This window comes from Sorex fumeus, unplaced genomic scaffold (assembly GCF_029834395.1).
Source record: "Sorex fumeus unplaced genomic scaffold, SorFum_2.1 ptg000002l, whole genome shotgun sequence".
NCBI lineage: Eukaryota > Metazoa > Chordata > Mammalia > Eulipotyphla > Soricidae > Sorex > Sorex fumeus.
This window is the reverse complement of record NW_026606059.1, coordinates 3,129,938-3,147,373: the sequence shown is the minus strand read 5'-3', so window position 1 is coordinate 3,147,373 and position 17,436 is coordinate 3,129,938. Positions and strand designations below refer to the sequence as shown.

General features: G+C 42.6%; 1 protein-coding gene across 1 annotated transcript in view; it reads left to right on the top strand.

The window, feature by feature from the left end:
• ST18 (ST18 C2H2C-type zinc finger transcription factor) overlaps positions 1 to 17,436 on the top strand; it is a 128,084-nt gene that overhangs the window by 99,045 nt on the left and 11,603 nt on the right. Inside the window, exons 15-18 of the mRNA XM_056110497.1 lie at positions 786 to 848; positions 1,115 to 1,195; positions 2,117 to 2,338; positions 9,985 to 10,073. Of these exons, the coding sequence (XP_055966472.1) occupies positions 786 to 848; positions 1,115 to 1,195; positions 2,117 to 2,338; positions 9,985 to 10,073 (455 nt within the window). The remainder of the gene's footprint in view (positions 1 to 785; positions 849 to 1,114; positions 1,196 to 2,116; positions 2,339 to 9,984; positions 10,074 to 17,436) is intronic.

Genomic DNA, 17,436 nt, shown 5'->3' with positions numbered 1-17,436 from the left:
TTTTAGGGGGTGTGCCACACCTGGAGGTGCTCAGGGTTTACTCCTGACTCTGCACTTAGCAATCACTCCTGGTCATGCTCAAGAGAACCCATGGGGTGCCAAAGATGGGTGATCGGCTGTGCTATTGCTCCAGCCCCAGTATTTTTTTTATTTTCAACACAGTGAAAAAAGAGGAAGGGAGGGAGGGAGGGAGGGAATAAGGAGAAAAAGAAAGAAAGAAAGAAAGAAAGAAGGAAGGAAGGAAGGAAGGAAGGAAGGAAGGAAGGAAGGAAGGAAGGAAGGAGAAAGAGAAAGAAAGAAAGAAAGAAAGAAAGAAAGAAAGAAAGAAAGAAAGAAAGAAAGAAAGAAAGAAAGAAAAAAGAAAATGTATGAGCAGGATGGAGGGAATGAAGGCATCCAATTAAGGCCTTTTCTATTGAGCTTTTTTTTTTTCTTTTTGGGTCACACCCGGCGATGCTCAGGGGTTATTCCTGGCCCTACACTCCAAAATTACTCCTGGCAGTGCCCAGGGGACCATCTGGGATGCTGGGAATTGAACCCGGGCCTGCTGCCTGCAAGGCAAACGCCCTCCCCGCTGTGCTATTGCTCCGGCCCCTCTACTGAGCTTTTTGCAGTAATTACATATCGTACATTTTCTTTAAAAATCGATTCTTAAAAAATGACTATGTTTCTGCCAAAAAATGAGTCCCACAGAAAAGCAGATCATTCCGTTGGCCCCTGTTTGAGCATCCCTGACTCCCTACTCTGCTCAGCCAGCCCAGGTGACCCGTCCCCCTGTCTTGCAGGTGTCCCACCCCCGGCTGTGATGGCTCTGGGCATGTGACCGGGAACTACGCCTCCCACCGAAGGTGAGCGGGAGCCTGATTCCAGCTCGGCCTTTGGGTTCTGCTCTGGAGGCCACACCTGGAGATGCTCAGGGTCACTCCGGCACTGACCCTTGGGGGACCAAATGGGATTCCAGGGATGGAGCCGGCCAGCCGCACCAAGGCCCAGGCCCTGCCCGTTGTCCTGAGGCACGGGTCCCCAGAAGGAGCTGATTCTGGGGCTCAGCATCAGGGGACGGCCAGTGGGACCACACAATTGTGATTTGCTCTTCGTTGGGTTTTTCTTTCAGTTTGTCCGGCTGTCCTCGGGCCAGGAAAGGTGGCGTCAAAATGACTCCCATGAAGGAGGAAAAAGAAGACTCTGAACTCAAGTAAGACTGAGGCCCTCTGGTCAAGGGGAGGGGTAGGTTGGGTTGCCACTGATTAGAAATTGCCCTGTGTCAGGGTGGTGAACCCTCTGAACACAAGGACCTTCAGGCAGCGGTTGGGAATTTTGTAGGTACAAGAAAATTTTCCCATTCCTAGCCAAGGGAATACAGTTCTTTTTGATTATGCAACAGGGAAAAAAGAAAGGGAGAAAGTGTTTCCCAGTTATTTTAAGGACAATAACATGAACAGAAGTGTTTCAAAGTGACAAATTTAACAGCATTTGCAGCTGCTACTTTAATTTATATATATAGTGCATTCGAAATAAAATTGTCTCCGAGATAGACTCTCCCAAGTCTGTGGTTGTTTATGTAGATTTATATGTAGAAAATTAAATTTAAATCGCTTGCTTTACAACACTTCTACATACAATATTTAAACATTTGGAAGCAAACTTCCTTCTCTGAGTGGTTTTCTGTGTAAATTAGGAGAAAGAGCCGGGATTTCGTACCTCTGCTGTAGGTTCAGAGGCAACGCAATGCTCTGTACAGAAGTGTTTCTGGAGCTAAAAAGTGTGGCTGGAAACTTTGACATCAGCCGGACTTCATTTCTTGTAAAACAAATGAAAAGTTACCTAAGTTCTCTAAGTTTCGTTTCCCCCACTTATAATGGTATAATCGCATTTCTTTTGCCTCAATAGATTGCATGAAACAATAGATGAAAATTCCTTAGCTCCTAGCCTGTGGGCCATGATTGTTGCTAACACAGTGCTGCTTTGTAAGGCGTTTTCTGAAACTCATATTTCACTGCTTACCCCTGGTATTGTAGAGACCACCACCACCACCTTTGTATTTTCTCAGTTACTGCCGGTCATGTGAGTGATGCAGTTTCTCCCAGCTGATCATGTCTCTGCTGTGTCTCTCTAGATGTCCTGTCGTGGGGTGTGACGGCCAAGGTCACATATCAGGCAAATACACATCCCACCGCACGGCTTCTGGCTGTCCCCTGGCTGCCAAGAGGCAGAAGGAGAATCCCCTCAACGGACCCCCCCTCTCCTGGAAACTGAACAAGCAAGAGCTTCCACACTGTCCCTTGCCCGGCTGCAATGGACTGGGCCATGTAAACAATGTGTTTGTCACCCACAGAAGGTAACGTCTGTTTTCTGTCTTTTCCTGTGGTGCTGTTGTGGCTGGCACCTGGCTTGTGTGGGCAGGGGAGGGTCCACCCTCTCCTGGGCATTGTTCCAGGAAGGACCAGAGGTTGAGAAAACCCTTTCTCCTTTCCCGGCAGCTGCACTATCTTCTGTCTGAGTGGCAAATACTCCAGGGACCCTTGGGTGGCAACTGCCATCTGACCCCACCATTTTTGGAAGGAAGCTGAAGGGTTCAGTCCACATTCTGCCAGTCAGTGAGCGCCCTTCTCAGTCTCGGGGGCTCTGAACCTGGGCTATAGAGTTTAGTCATCCAGTGAAACTTTAACGACCCCTACAAATTAAGCATTTATCACCATTCTAAGAATGAATTTTTGACCAGTGGACATTTGACTAATTTGAAGAATGAAAAACATTCTCGTTTTCTACTTCTGAGAATCCGCTCCATCACTTTCGAGGGTTCAAGAAACTGCCTTTTTTTTCCGTGTTCTAAAACTGTATTTCAGATGCCATTTTTCAGTGGTGAGGTCCTTTGAGCGTTCGCTTCAGTTCCGAGTGATGAGATCTACCCTGGTGTGTTGTGTGTAAACCCTCCCCGAGTGATGAGATCTACCCTAGTGCGGTGTGTGTAAACCCTCCCTGTATGCGTTTATGTCACTCCTGCTTTCCTGAACTGGACCCAGTTCAGAACAACTTGTAGCTCCTGTGCTGCTTGGGAAGGTGGGAGCCATCCCCAGAGCCAGAGAGAAAATGACACAGCCGGGGTTGTGCGGAAGGACCAGCACTGTAGCTCTGTCGTCCTGTTCATCGATTTGCTTGAGTGGGCATTAGTAACGTTTCCATTGTGAGACTTGTTGTTACTGGTTTTGGAATATGCCATGGGGAGCTTGTCAGGCTCTGCCATGGGGGGCAGGTAGATACTCTCGGTAGCTTGCCGGGCTCTCCGAGAGGGATGAAGGAATTGAACCTGGGTCGGCCGCGTGCAAAGCAAATGCCCTACCCACTGTGCTATCACTCTAGGAAGGACCAGAGGCTCTGAGAAAACGCTTTCTCCTTTCCCGACAGCTGAACTGTCTTGTCTCTGAGTGACATATACTCTAGGGACCCTTGGGTGACAACTGCCATCTGACCCCACCTTTTTTGGAAGGAAGCTGAAGGGTTCAGTCCACATTCTGCCAGTCAGTGAGCGCCCTTCTCAGTCTTGGGGGCTCTGAACCTGAGCTGTAGAGTTTAGTCGTCCGGTGAAACTTTAATAACCCCTATAAATTAAGCAAATTTGGGGTATTTTGAAGTTTTGTTCAGTGGGTTTTGGGGGGTTTTTGGTTTGGTTTAACTTTATTGAATTTGGTTTAACTTTATCAAATGTAGCCTGCCCACAGGGCAGAGTCTGGCAAACTCCCCGTGGCGCACCAAATATGCCAAATACCAGTAACAATGATGGGTCTCATTCTCCTAAAGAGCCTTGAATATAATCTCAGGGCTAGGATGAAAGAGACGTTACTGGGGCCTGCTCGAGGCAATCGACAAATAACAGGATGATGAATGAATGAATGAATGAATGAACTTTATTGGGTTATTCTGTTTGGTGGCCACCCCTGGCTAGATCTGTGCTCAGAGTCACTCCCATCTGTGGTGGAGCCTGAAGCCCGGTCAGCCAAGTCCAAGCAGGTACCCACCACACTGCCTCTGTGGACCTTCCTTAAAAAGAAACAGAACTCGGACACTATGAAATCCTTTGTAGTTTGTTTTGTGCTTTATTTTTTTTAATTTGTTTTGGTTCTTGATCTCCAGTGACTGAAGCGGGAAGGAGAGGGAGGGGGTCTTTGCGTGTCACTTTGTGCTGTAGGGCAGGGATAAGACCTAGGGCTTCGGACATGCTAGGAGCCACTCTAAAACTAGAAATACTCACAGACGTAGCAGTTGGTTCATTTCTAAAGACACCTACCAATGGCGGGAGAGAAAAAAAAAACATCTCTTAGAAATTCCTACTCTAAGTGGCTCTGCAGTGATAGCTGTTTGTAGAGAAAACTTGTGTTTCTCGTGTTCACCTTCTGCTGCCTTTCAGATGTGCAGGTATGTCCACGTTACTCTTCTGAGTTAGAGCCAACATTTCTTACTCAGGAAGTACAACTGCACATCAAATGCACAAACAGCACGATCACTGAAGAGTAGCTTTGCTTACCCAGACCTCTGTGTCCCTGTTAATTTCGATAATGAAATGTCAAGCTGGGACACACTGTTCAGCCATGATTATCTTCCAATATGGGGAAGAAGTTCTCTACGCCAACACCAGTACTTTGGCAGTTGTGGGGAAAGGGGGCTCTCGCCACACGTGGAGGATAATTGGTAAAGCTACTTTGGAAGCAAATTATCTTCAGGAGTCAACTTAAAAGTGGGCAAATAAATTGTGTGTGCCCCATCACTGAGCCATTACAGGCTTTTACCCAGAGAACCTCCTTCACTTGGAGCGCAGAGAACACGTCTGAAAATGCCGCTGGTGGCTTGTTCCACTAATTCAGGCTGCAAATACTGCACATGTCCACCAAGATCTGTGTGAATAAATCCAGAGTGGACACAGTAGCTCTCACATGGGGGCCCACAGTCGTATAATAGAAGGCCCGGTGTGTGTGAATTTCAGAACACAATGCTGAGCAGAAAAAAAAATGCAGCGTAATATGTGTAATATGACTCTGTCCATAAAAAGTAAAAAAAAAAATCACAAAATCAATTTTAGATAAATGGGTAATTATTTGTAATTCGAATTACCGCTTCTCTCTGGGGAATGGAAGAAACCCATGTTGATGGGCCCAAGGAGCATTAAAGGCATTAATAGGGCTGTTGCATTTGAAAGCAAACATTTACTTGAACAGTAACCCCTAGGGACAAGATAAAGAGTACAGCAGGTGTGGCACTTGCCTTGCATGCAGGCAACCTCAGTTCAACCCCCAGAATCACATACGGTCCCCTGAGCACCACCAGGAGTGATCCCAGAATGCAGAGCCAAGAGTCAGCCCTGAGCACCACTTCCAGGAGTGATCCCAGAGTGCAGAGCCAGGAGTGAGCCATGAGCACAGAGCCAGGAGTGAGCCGTGAGCACAGAGCCAGGAGTGAGCCGTGAGCACAGAGCCAGGAGTGAGTCCTGAGCACAGATCCAGGAGTGAGCCCTGAGCACCTCTAGGAGTGATCCCGGAGTGCAGAGCCAGGAGTCAGCCCTGAGCACAGAGCCAGGAGTCAGCCCTGAGCACCTCCAGGAGTGATCCCGGAGTCAGCCCTGAGCACAGTCCGCTCTGACCCGGCAGCCCACCACAGGCTCCCAAGGGGAAGAGTGATGTTTAAACCCTAGATATGTTTTACGTGTCTGTGTACACATATTTCTCATAAAAAGGAAGAAACGATGTGTCTAAAATACAAGCTGAAATATTCATGCTCAGAATACGTTTTCTATGGAAGGAAAGCAGGAAGAGTTTCTGTAAATGAATAATTCAGATTTCACGGTTCTTCGTGAGGGCTTTCTCTTGCCACTTAAGAGATTTTAGGGATCAGGAGATCCTAGCTGAGGCAGGGCGCAGTCTCGCCTGACCTTAGAGAAGCTGCTGACACCTCCCGCCCACCAGCAGCGCCCAGGCGGGACCCCTGCATCCCCAGCCCGCAGGAGCCCAGGAACGCCATGTCCTTGCAGTGAATCACCACTTTGGCCCCTGAGTACTGCTGGGAGGGGACCCCGGGTCCTCTGAGTGTGGATCGGGGCCACCTTCTCAGCTACAACAGCAAAAATGTTGAAGAGATTAAGTTCATCTGGGGGTGTTTTCCTTTAGGTCAATATTTTAGATGTATCTAGAACTGAATAAAACAATTTTCAAATTGCCTAGCTTGTTGATTGATGCATAACAGGTGTTCGACAGAAACTTTTCTTTTTAGTTAAGGTTATACTAAGAAATGTAAATATTACCTAATAGATTACAATCAGAATGACTTACACTGAAATAATGTGTTCTAACCAATGATAGACGTATGTCTTTCCTTCCTTCCTCTCTTTCTTCCATCCCTTCTTTCTCTCTTTCTTTTTATTTCCTCTTTTTTCTATTTTTGCTTTTTGGATCACACCCCGTGATGTACAGGGTTACTCCTGGCTCTGGGCTCAGGAATTACTCCTGGTGGTTCTCAGGGGACCATATGGAATGACAGGAATCGAACCCTAGTCAGCCACATGCAAGGCAAACGCCCTCCCCACTGTGCTATCGCTCCAGCCCCCTCTCTTTCTTTTTCTATTTCTCTTTCTCTCTTTCCATTATTTCTTTTTTCTCTCTCCCTTTCTCTCTTCCCCTTTCCCTCTTTCCTTCCTTCCTTCCAGACTTTCTTCCTTTTCACTCTTTTGGTCTCTCTCTCTCTCTCTCTCTCTCTCTCTCTCTCTCTCTCTCCTATGCTGCTCAAATCCCAAAAAAAGTCACACCCAGCCATTCTCCTTTTCTTAACCCGCAGGATATAGCTGTGTCTATTTACTTAGTGAAAACTCAGTTTACACTAATAACGTTTTCATCTCTGTCTCCTTATGTCAGTCCCCCTACATGTCTTCACACTACAATAAGCATATCCTGATTAAATTCACAAAAATGAGCCCCTTGTACAAAAACTCACAAGAGTTTTTTTTGAAAACCCTTGACACTTCTTGGATCTCCCTTAGCTTAATAAAATACTTTTTTCGAAACAAAAATAAAGCAGTTTTTAAACCGGAGCCTCATGTTCTCCATACCAGAGCTGTGTCTTATCTAAGGCTGGAAGTCCAACAGCTGTAAATTTTTCTTAATTTTTCACAGACTAGTGATACAGCTGGGCTTTGTCTGAAAAGTTGTCTGAGAAAAGAAGCTCCATTAGGAGAGAAGAGAATGCTTATGGGATATCGGCATCCTGTACACTACAGACATTACGCATGCTACGAAGGAAGTTCAGTTCACCAACTACACGTCAGTCCTGCCCTTGACTGTTTGCTGAGAGCATAGTATGTGACATCAGGCAGGACAGACTCGGAAAAACTTTCCAGAAACGAAAAAGCAGAGATTATGACGTTTATGTAGGTGACCGTTGCCAAGGAGATAGAAATTTCTTCCAAACGAGAAAACCAGATTCAAACTTCAGTCTGTACTTTTTTGAGTTTTTTCTTTTTCTTTGTAAAAATTCAGTATTTTATCAGAATTAGAAACCCCATGCCTTTCTATTTATTAAATCGTGCAGTAACTGTTCTTATGTTTTATAGAGTATTCATAGGCAACAACAGAATTTTTTTAAATATGTTCATTCAGCAAACATTCAGCTTCCCAAGTATTCTCTTTTATTTAGGAAAATGTCCTAATATTTGAACTGAAAAAAAATATTGTATCATGAACTGTAACTAGATTTTTCTGAAAAATATTTTTTATTTTCAAATTAGCTTTTTTTTATTTATTATTGTTTTATCGTATAATATTGGAAGTACAAGTGCGCCCCTTGGTGTGTGTTTATGTTTACCTTTCTAGTACAATCACAACAAATCCGATTAATTATTCCTTTACCCTCCCTCTCTTCAAACTCTGCTATGCCTAATATATTTTTACAAAGGCTAAGAACTCTATATATTTTTATATATTCGTATTTCATATTTTTATATTTTCTATATATTTACATATATTTGTTGACTTTTGTTACTGTGTTTGGCATATCGAATACTCTTGGTAGCTTGCCGGGCTCTCCGAGAGGGGCGGAGGAATCGAACTCGGGTCGACCATGTTGGCCGCTTGTAAGGCGAACGCCCTACCGCTGTGCTATCCAGTCCACATTGAGTTAAACTATGTGGCTTTTACTTCCTCGCTAATTTCTCTTAGTTGGAACTTAGTCTCACAAGTTCCACTTTGTTGTGGCAAAAGGCAAGATTTTCTTTTTGAGAAACTGAGTGGTATTCTCCTGAGTATAGACAGAAGGACTTCTATATCTAGTCTCACCAAGGGGAATGAAAGTTGATTCCATGGTTTCACTCTTATGAACACAGGAATCTTTGAGATAGTTTCTACTTTGTTGTAAAAGGTAACCTGTGACAAAGAGCTTGCAGATTTTTTTTCTCCAATTATGTAGTTACTCTTTACATTTGACTTGGGGAAAATGTTGGAATTTTTTTTTGTTCTGTTGGGAAGGACTTTTTCGATGATTTTTAAGTGTTTTTGAGCCACACCTGTTAGTCTCCGGACTGACCACTGATTATGTGCTGGGAGGACTTGGCAGGACTCAGGGGACAATTCATAGTGGCAAGGATTGGACCAGAGTCAGCCACACGCAAGGAACGCACTTCATATCTGTTCTATCTCTCAAACTTAGGAAAATATTTTTAAAAGTTGTAAAAGGATCGATTTTGATCATTTTAAACTTGAACATCCTGTCTCCAAAGTTCCAGTAGAATTCAAAAAGAACTATTGCTTCGAGCAATAAAATCACATGACTTTGTACTGTGAAAATTTCCAGGTTTTTTGTTTTTTTCTTTTTTTACTGTTGTCATAATTTGGGTACGATTTAAATAAAACAGCTGTATTAAGAAAGAATACTGCTGGCAAGTATAGCTATTAAAGGAAGGATAGCTATATCCCACTACAGGGTAATGGACACCTTTGAGCAGTGATTGCTTCTGAATATGCGTCTAGTGATTCTTTCATTGTCTCTTCTAGGAAGAGATTAATTTTGATGAAAACAACACTTTCAAATTTAAATGATCATTTGTAAACTATTCCATGCCCCAAATTAGGTTGTGGTGGCAAGAGGTCGGATCTTGTATCTTTCTGAATGACTCTATGAAGCTCAAGCTACCGTAGTTCCATCAAAACAGGCAACACTTGATTCTGCTTTATTATTCATAGAATTTTTACTAGACTAGAATTCTTACTCACAATTTATATGTACAGTTTTACAGTTACAGAAAATAAAACAACAACTATAAAACGCCCCTCTGTGCATGTGCAATAGTATCATTCTTTAAAAATTAACAATAGTATCAGTACTGTTTGTGGTTTGATTTTAAAGAAAATATTTGGAGGCTGGGGAGATAGTACACTGGCTAAGTAAGATACTTGCATTCAGTTGCTTCACCACACCCCATTTTAATCACCAACATGATTAAAGGGGACCTCGTGGAAGGTCCCCTGAGCACTGCCTTGAGTGATCACTCCTTAGTGATCAGGAGTAGACCCTTCCCCCAAACAGGTTTTACATTATTTGAGGGCTTCTGTTTTTGTTTTCTGTTTTTGTTTTGTTTGCGTGTGTGTGTTTGGGGTTTTCTTTGGAGGTTAAGGAGTCACAAATGGTGGTGCTCAGAGTTTACTTCTGGTTCTGTGCTCAGGGTCACTCGTGGCAGTGATCCTGGAACCATACGTGGTACCGGGGATCAACCCAGGTCGGCCATGGGCAGGACAAGTGCCCTAACCCCTCTGCTATCTCTCCAGCCCCAGTTTTTATTGTAATAAATATTTACATATAACTTTGTACCAAAAACTTTTGGGTGATGTAATTAGTGAGCAAAAACTAGCAAATAGTGAGCCAAATTTGAATTGTGTATTAGCTAATAATAGACATTTCGTTTTGAATTAATAATATAAATTTCACACGTCGGTATGATTTCTATTTTCACAGCTTATCTGGATGTCCTTTAAATGCACAAGCCATCAAAAAGGGCAAGGTTTCAGAGGAGCTGATGACCATCAAGCTGAAGGCGACTGGAGGTAAGAGGCCACACTCAGGGAGCCAGACCCCACACAGACCCAGCCAAGGACTTCTGCGAGCACCTACATGCTCTGCAAAGTATAACTGTAATATACAAGGAGAGTCATTTTAAAATGAAATAAAACACAAAATGCAGTCCACTGGAAGTGATGAAGTGGGCAAAGATTGAAGGAATATGTAGGTAAATGAAATATATGAACCTTGGGAGGATTTTAACTAGAATTCGGAATCCTGTGTTATAAGACCTTTGATTATGAACCTTCTGACTATCTATGGCACTGGTGTAATGCTTTTAAAAGGAGCGCTGCAGAGAACAGCTTAGTCAGGTCATTGAGATAATGATTAGCAACTTGTTTCCAAATTCCTTGGTAGATCAAACTATCTTAAGTTCAGTAAAAATAAGGTTAAAAACTGTGAGATATGATTATAAGGAAGGAATAGAAGTGTATATTTTAAGTCAAACGGATGATGGATGGAGATATCATTGGTGAGGAAAAGGAAATGAATCCTGTTAAAGTGAAACTGGTTTTGAAGAAAGGTTCCAGGACAAAATGAACGTAAGGGAATGTGTAGAAGGCTTGGGAATGTAAAGAAATATGTTGGCTTGAGGTATTTTAAGGAAAGAAACTAATCAAGCTATATTGTTATGAGAAACTCTTTAAATTATCTGTAGAATTGTCCTAGTATCCAGACTCCTGCTACAGTGCTCTTAGATAATTGAAAAATCGAGGCTTTCAATTTGGAACCAAATAAGTTAGATTTGATGTTGTTGAACTGTATATTCTATCTCTACAGAATATAATGCTTCTTTTGACTAGGACCCAGAGCAAATGGGTAGATCTCACTGTGAGAAAAGTAGATGTTTGCTTTTCTCTCCTCAGTGCCACGGGGAACCTGAGCTTAAAGTACCCCCAAATGTTGTACCTGGGTTTTCAGGTCACGGCGTGAACGGACACAGAGCCAGAGAGACAGTAATGCAAGTGCAAAGAAGTTCCGTTTCAGTCAACGGGGGTCAACCAACTATCTCACCCACAAGGTGGTCTCTTGATAGTGACCCCGACCTCCAAGTGCAAGCAGTTTGTATAGGTTCCAAGGTTGAGCGAGCACTATGATAGAAGTGACCAAGCAACAGTTGTCAGCAATTAGTCAATATTTGATAACAGTCAGTTTCTGGTTGTTCAAAAAAAAATGGACATAGTAACAGTCCGTTTGTGGTTGTTCCAAAAAATGGACATAGTGACCCCTCATGACCAGTCAGATGTTCTAGCAGTTCCTTACCAAAAATTGTGAGTTCAGTTTCTGGGAAACAGAAACTTAGGCCTAGTCAAAACTTAACGTTAGCTGCGGCCTGTCAGGGCTGTGGTCTAGCTCTAGGCCTGACTTTCGGGGGCCCAACAACGTGCGTATATTCTGGTGTAAGCCGATGCCCAATCAAGAAAATTGTTTTTAACGCCTATCTTTGAATCCTTTCATTTCATTTCATACAACTCTATTTGCTAGTAAATCTGGTTGATTTAAATTTAGCATCCATTATCTACGTCTAAATCTGTGTCTGTATCTATAACTCTACTTCCCTGCGTATTTTTCTACTGTAATTCCCTCCTTGGAGTTACAGTTTCTATATTTGGATTCTCCAGTTCTCCTCTGATTATTGAGTGCTTTCTTAAAGATTTTTTTCATCAACGTTGTTTCATGCATGTGCTGTTTCGCCTTAAAGATAGATCTGAAATTTCTGAGAAACAATGCCCAAGTAATTATTTTGCTTTGGAGATTTTATTTGATGCTCCTGACTACAATAGAACTGGGCACTCTTCACTGTTGTTCCTCTATTTCTTTGAAAGCACTGCTCAATCGTTTTCATTGGTGTGGGGTTTATTGTTTGTTTCTGTTTTTAAGGAGGATATGCAACCTCTGAGCGGGTAGAGCACTCTTGAGAGACTGCTGTTTCCCTTCAGAGGCCTTAATTGCTGTCAGATGCTTTATTTACAGTGATCCTTCGGGGACCTCTTTCTCTCTGTGGGCATTTGCTCCTGATAGCTGAGGCTGTTCAAACACACACCCAGGGGGAATAAAGTGGGCGTTAGGGAGAAGTCTGCACCCTACATTCCTTCCAAAATTCAGCTGTAGAGTAAAGGGGTTTCTCACCAAGGGACATTTGAGGAGACTGAAAATATTTCCTAATCCTCGAACATCCCTTAGTGCATTTCTGTGAAACTGCTACAACTTAATATTTATGCCTTCATTTATAGATCACCTTTCTCCAAGCAATATGGTGGGAATAAAAAGTTCATTTTAAAAATCTACTTAAAATTAATTTAAAGAACTGAAGCAAGCAATGCCCCTCACCCAGTGTGATCCCCAGCCCAGCACATATTCTCCAGGGACTGTGAAGAGTGACAGCTGGGCACAGCGTCCAGAGTAAGCCTTAGTGATATTTAGGGGGTGGCCCAATCCCCCAAAACTAGGAGACAAAAGCAATCAAGGTGAAGAGGCACTCAGAAGGATAATTAAGGGGCTGAAGCAATAGCACAATGGGTAAGGGGTTTGCCTTGAATGCTGCCAACCCGGGTTCTATTCCCAGCATCCCATATGGTCCCCCAAGCACCGCCAGGAGTAATTCCTGAGTGCAGAGCCAGGAGTAAACCCTGTGCATTGCCAGGTGTGACCCAAAAAGCAAAAAAGAAAAAAATAGAAGGAAAGTTAAAAGAATGTGTAAATCAAGACATTTAATAGTGAGTGAAGAAAGATCTCAAATCAAGTTCTTAGTTACCCAAGCAAAGGGGCATCTACACAGAATGAGACTCTCGCTTTTACTGCAGTTTCAGGACAAAACTCTGTGGGACTGACACACAGACATGCTGATAGGAATTCTCTCATGAGCATAACATGTTTGCAGTGCATGCAATGTCAGCCCATAAGAAAGAGAACAGCAGAGATCAGTCAACCGATGTACTCCCCAGCGTCTAAAGACATTTCCCAGGCCTAGGGATGGGTCAGTCAGACGAGACCTCAGCGCTCGGGAGGACTCAGGGGCTCAGCAACCCACTCCCCCATGCCCCTCTTGGGAGCTCTCAAATTCCTCCATTCTTTGGTGGGCTCTCCCGGGACAGGGTGCAACAGGAAGCCTTGGGACACGGTAACCTGTGTCTGAAGGAAGCCCCTTCTCATAGTCTGAAACTACAGAAGAAGCAGTTTTTTGGGTTTTTTTTTTAATTTTTTTTTATTAGTGAGACATCATGAGGTACAGTTGTAGACGTACAAATTTTGTGCTTGGGTTTCAATTATACAATGATCAAATGCCCATCCCTCCACCAGAGCCCATTTCCCACCACCACGGATCCCAGTATCCTTCCCACCTCCCATCCCCCCATCCCACCCTGCCTCTGTGGCAGGGCATTCCCTTTTGTTCTCTCTCCTGTTGGGTGTTGTGGTTTGCAAAAGAGGCAATGGGTGACAATCATGTTTGGTCTATAGTCTACTTTCAGCATGCTTCTCCCATCCTGGGAGGATCCTCCCAACACCCTTTACTTGGTGCTCCCTTCTCTATCTGAGCTCCCTTTTCCCTAGCATGTGTGGCTGGCCTCCAAGCCATGGAGTAAAATTCCTGGTACTAATCTCGGCCATTCTTGGGTGTTAGTCTCCTATTTTGTTACTTTCTGTTCCCCAGATGAATGCAATCTTTCTATGTCTATCCCTTTCTTTCTGAGTCATTTCGCTTAACATGATACTTTCCATGTAGTACCACTTGTATGTAAATTTCATGACTCAGAAGAAGCAGTTTTGCTATTGAATGCATCAGGCGCTCTGCCCATCTGAAACTGGACAATCCGTCCCAGCCCGCATATGTGTGTATGTCCAGGGCGGTGCAGAACAAGGACCCACTGGGGGGGGAACTGCTCTAAGCCAGTCCTCGGCCTGATGCAGGATCACGGTGACTGTTTTCTGGACGATTCATAAATAACTGCAAACCAGCTCTTCCTCGGTCATAAATAAGTCAAACTGCAATTAAAAATAAATAAATAAAGTGCCCATGGCTTTGGATGGAGGCGGGAATTACATTGTTAGACTCGATGCAAATCATTCAGGCAATTAATTGAATTAGGTGACCTGTTGGGAGGTAAACCAGTTGAGTTATGAAAGGTGTATATTAAAAATGTTCGCATTAACTTTAGAAGAATTTATCTTCTGCGTTTTTTATCCTTGCCATAATTAAATTGTCACACTAATTTTTGAGACCATTACTTGTCTTAAGTGAACGCTTGTGTTTCTAGTCTTTACAGGGACAAATAAAGCGATGATGGATGGCCTACCGAGATGTTTTTACTTTCAGTGGGTTCTTTAGTTCTTCCCTCTAGCCAATTAGCATGCTCTAAGTATTTTCGTAAATGACTTTTATGTAAATATTCAGTCTCTTGGACCCTTTAGTGACTGAAATGTTCATATTTACATTAGTTTATTTGCTCCTAACATAAAATAAAGTAAAATTTTAATCTGTAAAAGAAATATAAAAGTAAGTGTGTACTCTAGAAATAGAAGAATTTGTTTAAAATAAAATTATTTTACTATATAATACAAAAAGATAACATGTAAGAGTCTCTTATAAATCGAGAGCACATACTAATGGAAACTGCATATATATACGCATTTGGCAGTTGCATATGTTAAGTCTTTATCATTTGCAGTAACTGGAATATAGTGGACTTATATTAAATAGTAGTGCATTTGTTTTCACTTTTGCCTTACAAGGAAATGAATTTCAAAAACACCTTTTATCTGCTTTCCCAAGTAAGGCCGCAGGTCAAGGCCTAAGTTGTTAAAAGATTATTAGGAATTCTATACTTTTTATTTACATAAAAAAAGAAATATTAGGGGCTGGAGCAATAGCACAGCGGGTAGGGCGTTTGCCTTGCAAGTGGCCAACCCGGGTTCGATTCCTAGCATCCCACATGCACCCCCCCCACACACCCCAGCACTGCCAGGAGTGATTCCTGAGTGCAAAGCCAGGAGTAACCCCTGAGCATCGCCAGATGTGACCCAAAAAGCAAATATATATATATATATGTATATATATACATATATATATATATAGGTACCAAAAAAAACTTAGAATTGTTGAACTAAGAAAATTTTTTCTCTTGCTTTTACTCCTTTTGTTTGATTTTGGTGTTAGTTTTGTAATTTTTTTTTTAAATATTTAAGGCAGCATGATTTTCGTGGTTATTCGTAGTTGAGTTTCAGGCATGCTGGGAGGGAGGGAGGAAGAGAGAAGAGAGGGAGGGAGGGAGGGAGGATGGGAGGGAGGGAGGGAGGGAGGGAGTGAGGGAGGGAGGGAGGGAGGGAGCAGGACACATGTTTAGTGGGAAGTTTGTGTTTTTTTATCAGGCATACCTAGCTAGATTTATATTTGCTTGTAAATATACGGAGAGATTAAATGTGTGTAAAAGTAGCATTATAAATATTTCTATAAGAGATACATATTCTAGGGCATATTTTCTCATATCGCAGATAATAAATCATGGCAACAGAAAGCTTATGCTTGTCTCTCCACTCTCCCACTTGCTACTTAAGTTATTATTGCTTGTTTTTCTCATCCACAAAATGAGATAATAAGTGTTACTTATCTCACCTAATTTTTACGACAATCATCTAAGGTAATATTGGCAAGAACAGGATGAAATTCAAAATTTGTGGTTTCCTCTCAGTTCTCCTCGATAGCAAACACTCTGCTGAGGAGTGAGAGAGGCTTAAAGAATCCATGAGTATGAGAGGGTTGTTAGTGGTAATAGATGAGGTAATTGGAAAAATTACAGATTGAATTTGCCCCTGTGGTTAAAATATCTCGCCAAATCCCAAAATCAAAATGAAATAATAGTTGACTCATTTAATCATTTCATGAGAATTTATGGAGTGTCTATGTTTGATAAGATGCGATGACAATGTCCAGTTTTTGAAGTCCTCTTGGGACCATTTCCAAACACCTCTTGTTACTGGGCTTTTCTGTCTGGGCCCGTCTTGATTAAGATCCTGAGTGTCTTCACTGACATTGGACATCAGCGGACCGTGCTTCTAAGGAGTCTCGGCTCCTTGACCCCAAGGTCTTGTGAGCCAGCCCCAACTTTCTCACAAGCATCCATAACATAACAGCCAAAACGGAGTTCAGGACTTTCTGCAGCACGGTACTGTCCCCTGAGTGTCCCCTGCCCTGGAAAATGCCATCATTGCCACCCCTCTGCTCAGGTGCTCATCCTCATCCCTTTGTTCCAATCCACCATAAGCATTTCATATTCACCTAGAAATGCCCCGAGTCACTTCCTTTATTTCTACTAAGACAACTGGAGGGAAGGGGCCATCCAGTGAAGACCCCAATGGTTACTTTGTCGGTGGGCTTCTGGCTCTGCAGTCTTCAATGCATTCTTTGCTCAAACATCAGAGTGATATTTTTTTAGATTTGAAACTTTATATTTTAATTGCCTTTGATTAAGGCTCCGTGATCTACAGAGTGGTTCATAAGCATTTCAGGCATAGGATGTTCCCAGCCTAACCCCACCAGGATGGCCTCCCTCCACAAATGCCCCCGGTTCCATGCCTATATCCACCCTTGGCCCTTGGCAGTCATGTAACTAATTTATCTTGTATTACTTGCACCAACAAGATTTAAATGAATGGCAGACAGAACTGTCAGAAAATAAATCAATGTGTCTATCTGTGATTATTGATTACTATATGATCTTAACCTAAAGACAAAAATCATGTAATACAATATGACACCTATTCTCACTGACTTAAATAACTTTTCAACTCGAGCACCTAAAATAAATTAAATTAAATTTATTTTAGTTAAATTTATAAATTAAATTAAATTTTGTTTGGTACTTGTATCTGCCTGTAATAATGATCATGGCTTGCCTTTGATGAAACATTTTAAAATTCTATGCTAATCTATTTTAGAATATTTGAATTCTGTGCTAATACGTTTCATATAAAAGTGGTAAAACCTACAGAGATCAAATTTAGTAAGCGTCAAGAGAATTAAGAAAATTTAACTGGGAAATTCTGAATAGGCTTCTAAAAATAAAGCCTACACTCCCACTGATTTCCATTGCACTTGGAATAATCTTAACTCCATACCCCCTCCCCCAACACACACACACACACACACACACACACACACACATACACAACACGCACACACACACACAGCCTCTTCCCACCGCCTTCCCTCACGGTGCCCTCCTACCTCACAGAACAACCTTTGCCTCCCCTGCCACCAAGGACCATCACTCTCTGCCTCCTCCACACTCAGCCCAGAATTCTCTCCTCCCTTTTATGCGAACACTTTGTTTCTTCAATAAATTCTCAGAT